Source organism: Daktulosphaira vitifoliae, unplaced genomic scaffold (assembly GCF_025091365.1).
Source record: "Daktulosphaira vitifoliae isolate Bord-2020 unplaced genomic scaffold, ASM2509136v1 Scaffold_2, whole genome shotgun sequence".
In the NCBI taxonomy this organism is placed as follows: Eukaryota; Metazoa; Arthropoda; class Insecta; order Hemiptera; family Phylloxeridae; genus Daktulosphaira; species Daktulosphaira vitifoliae.
In genome coordinates, this window is record NW_026099573.1 from 32654588 (window position 1) to 32656738 (window position 2151).

The following is a 2151-nucleotide window of genomic DNA, read 5'->3' on the forward strand; positions in this document are numbered from 1 at the left end:
ATGTCTGAAAATGTAAGCTTGCTCATACACATATAAAAATTATTATAAACAATACAAATATTATTTTATTTTATTACTACAGGACGTTAAGCTGTGTAAACCAAAAACTCCAGAGAATTGTCACGAGCAAGAAAATAAGATACTTAAGCAGGAACTGCGATGTCTGCGACAAAAAATGACATCATTTAAAGAAGAACAAAAGAACATTACTGAAGGTTTGTTTTCAGGCTACGAGAGAATGAGAGAGTTGCACGAAAAACACAAAATGGAAAATGAATGTTTAAAAGCGGAAATCTCTTCCAGTATTTTAAAGGTCAGGTGTTTAAGAGATAGAATGGAGGCAATGTTATGTTGCAACGGAAGATCAGATACTGAAGATAAGACTTTGTCATTCGACGACCTAGTAGTGTCTATCGAAGCAAGTACTTCGATTATATAAGCTTTTAAATTAACTTATAATCCTTATGTGTTAAGTGGTCAATATTATGTATAACTACTAAGGATACAGTGTTGTCAATGGAACATATAAGCAACACATCTATGAAGCAAAATAAATATTTTTAAAATTTGAATTATATCATTTATTTAGAACATTTATATCATCTTCGAAAACTTAAAATAAACCTATATTACCAATATAGTATACCAATATAGTATACAATATAGTATATAATATAATATACCAATTAACCTATAGTTGAAAAACGAAACCAGTAAAAAAACAGGCCAAGGCATCAGCCTACTCTTTATGTCACAGATATTTACTTCTACAATTAATGAAAATGTCCCATAAGGCTCGTGGAACATATCGGTAAAAGGTATGGTTATCCATCCAGGAGCCAATAGGAAACTACGCAGATGAACATCAGCGCTAAGACAGTGACTAAATGATCCATTGCTCCACACCACGCTCCTAAAACGTAGTATTTAGGATTACTAAAATTATAAATATAATACCTCATAATTAACTTTTTCTTTGACCGTCAATAAAATACTCATATAAAAATACAAGATGATCATGATAAATATATAAAAAATAACTATCTATAATACTGTATGACATGAATATCATTTTATGAGTTACTCATTTTAGAATATTTACAGGGCCGTATGGAATCATTGATAATGGAATGGAAATCGTTGAAAAATGAACGAGACCGCTTTTGTCACTTAGCAAACGATTGCAAAAGATCTCTGGACAACCGAAACGCTGAATTAGCTCAAGCCGAGGAAAAATTAGGCGATTACGAGATGATAAAAACGAAATTATGCAAATATGAGGAGGAATTCACCGAAATGAAAGATGAACTAGGAGTACACATTCAAAAAGAAAATGACTTACAATTGTTGATAGACCAATTGAATAGCGAGTTGAAAATTGCAAATCAAACAATTGCCGACGAACGGTCCACAAATGCTCGAATACAAAGTACATTGGACAGATTGGTTTTAAATATGACCGAGATAAATTCCGTTAATGCAGCAGATAAGCAAAAGACTAATGACTGCATAGAACACCTTAAGTTAGAAAATTCTGCATTAAATGATAAAATAATTCTAAATGAAATAACAATCGCACAACAAATGAAGTTGTTACATAAAGCTATAGAGGTTATTAAAGTGTATAAGTCCGAACTTAATAAACCGATTACATCTACAGAACAGCAATGTGCAGGTGAACCGCAGCCGAATCTGCAGAAAATAGAGTTCGGATGCAGGCCGCAAACATCAGATGAGAGCAGAGCACGCGCTCGAATTGAAATTGATGAAACTTTAAAAAGATTCGAAAAGTACACAACAGAATTCAAAGAAGTCGCAGCGGAAACATCGACTGACAACGAACCTGTCAATGAATTATAAAAAATGTTTAACGGTTAGATATGTGACAATATCTTCACAAATTTCAAGTTTTTTTTTTAATGATTTCAATCAATATTTTGATTTTTAACAATATAAAAATTAGATAATTGATAATATATTAAAATAACAAAACTGTATTATTTTAACATTATACCATAAAAAAAAAAAAAAGATTTAAAAAATATATAATATATATTACCCATTGTGTGATATTACATTTAATTACCAATAATTAAACGTTGTTGAAAATCAAAGCAAAAGTATCAATCAAAAAAATATGTATTTTTAACT

General features: G+C 30.5%; 1 protein-coding gene across 1 annotated transcript; it reads left to right on the forward strand.

The window, feature by feature from the left end:
* On the forward strand, nucleotides 1-1860 carry LOC126898159 (uncharacterized). Its single transcript, XM_050672104.1, has 3 exons — nucleotides 1-12; nucleotides 83-422; nucleotides 1094-1860. The coding sequence occupies exons 1-3, from the start codon at nucleotides 1-3 to the stop codon at nucleotides 1858-1860; spliced, it is 1119 nt and encodes a 372-aa protein (XP_050528061.1).
* The last annotated feature ends 291 nt before the right edge of the window (nucleotides 1861-2151 follow it).

Bases quoted from the DNA above. Each gene is read 5' to 3' on its own strand.
- LOC126898159 (XM_050672104.1), top strand. The intron at 423-1,093 runs GTACTTCGATTA...TACTCATTTTAG, and splicing joins AGTAGTGTCTATCGAAGCAA to AATATTTACAGGGCCGTATG.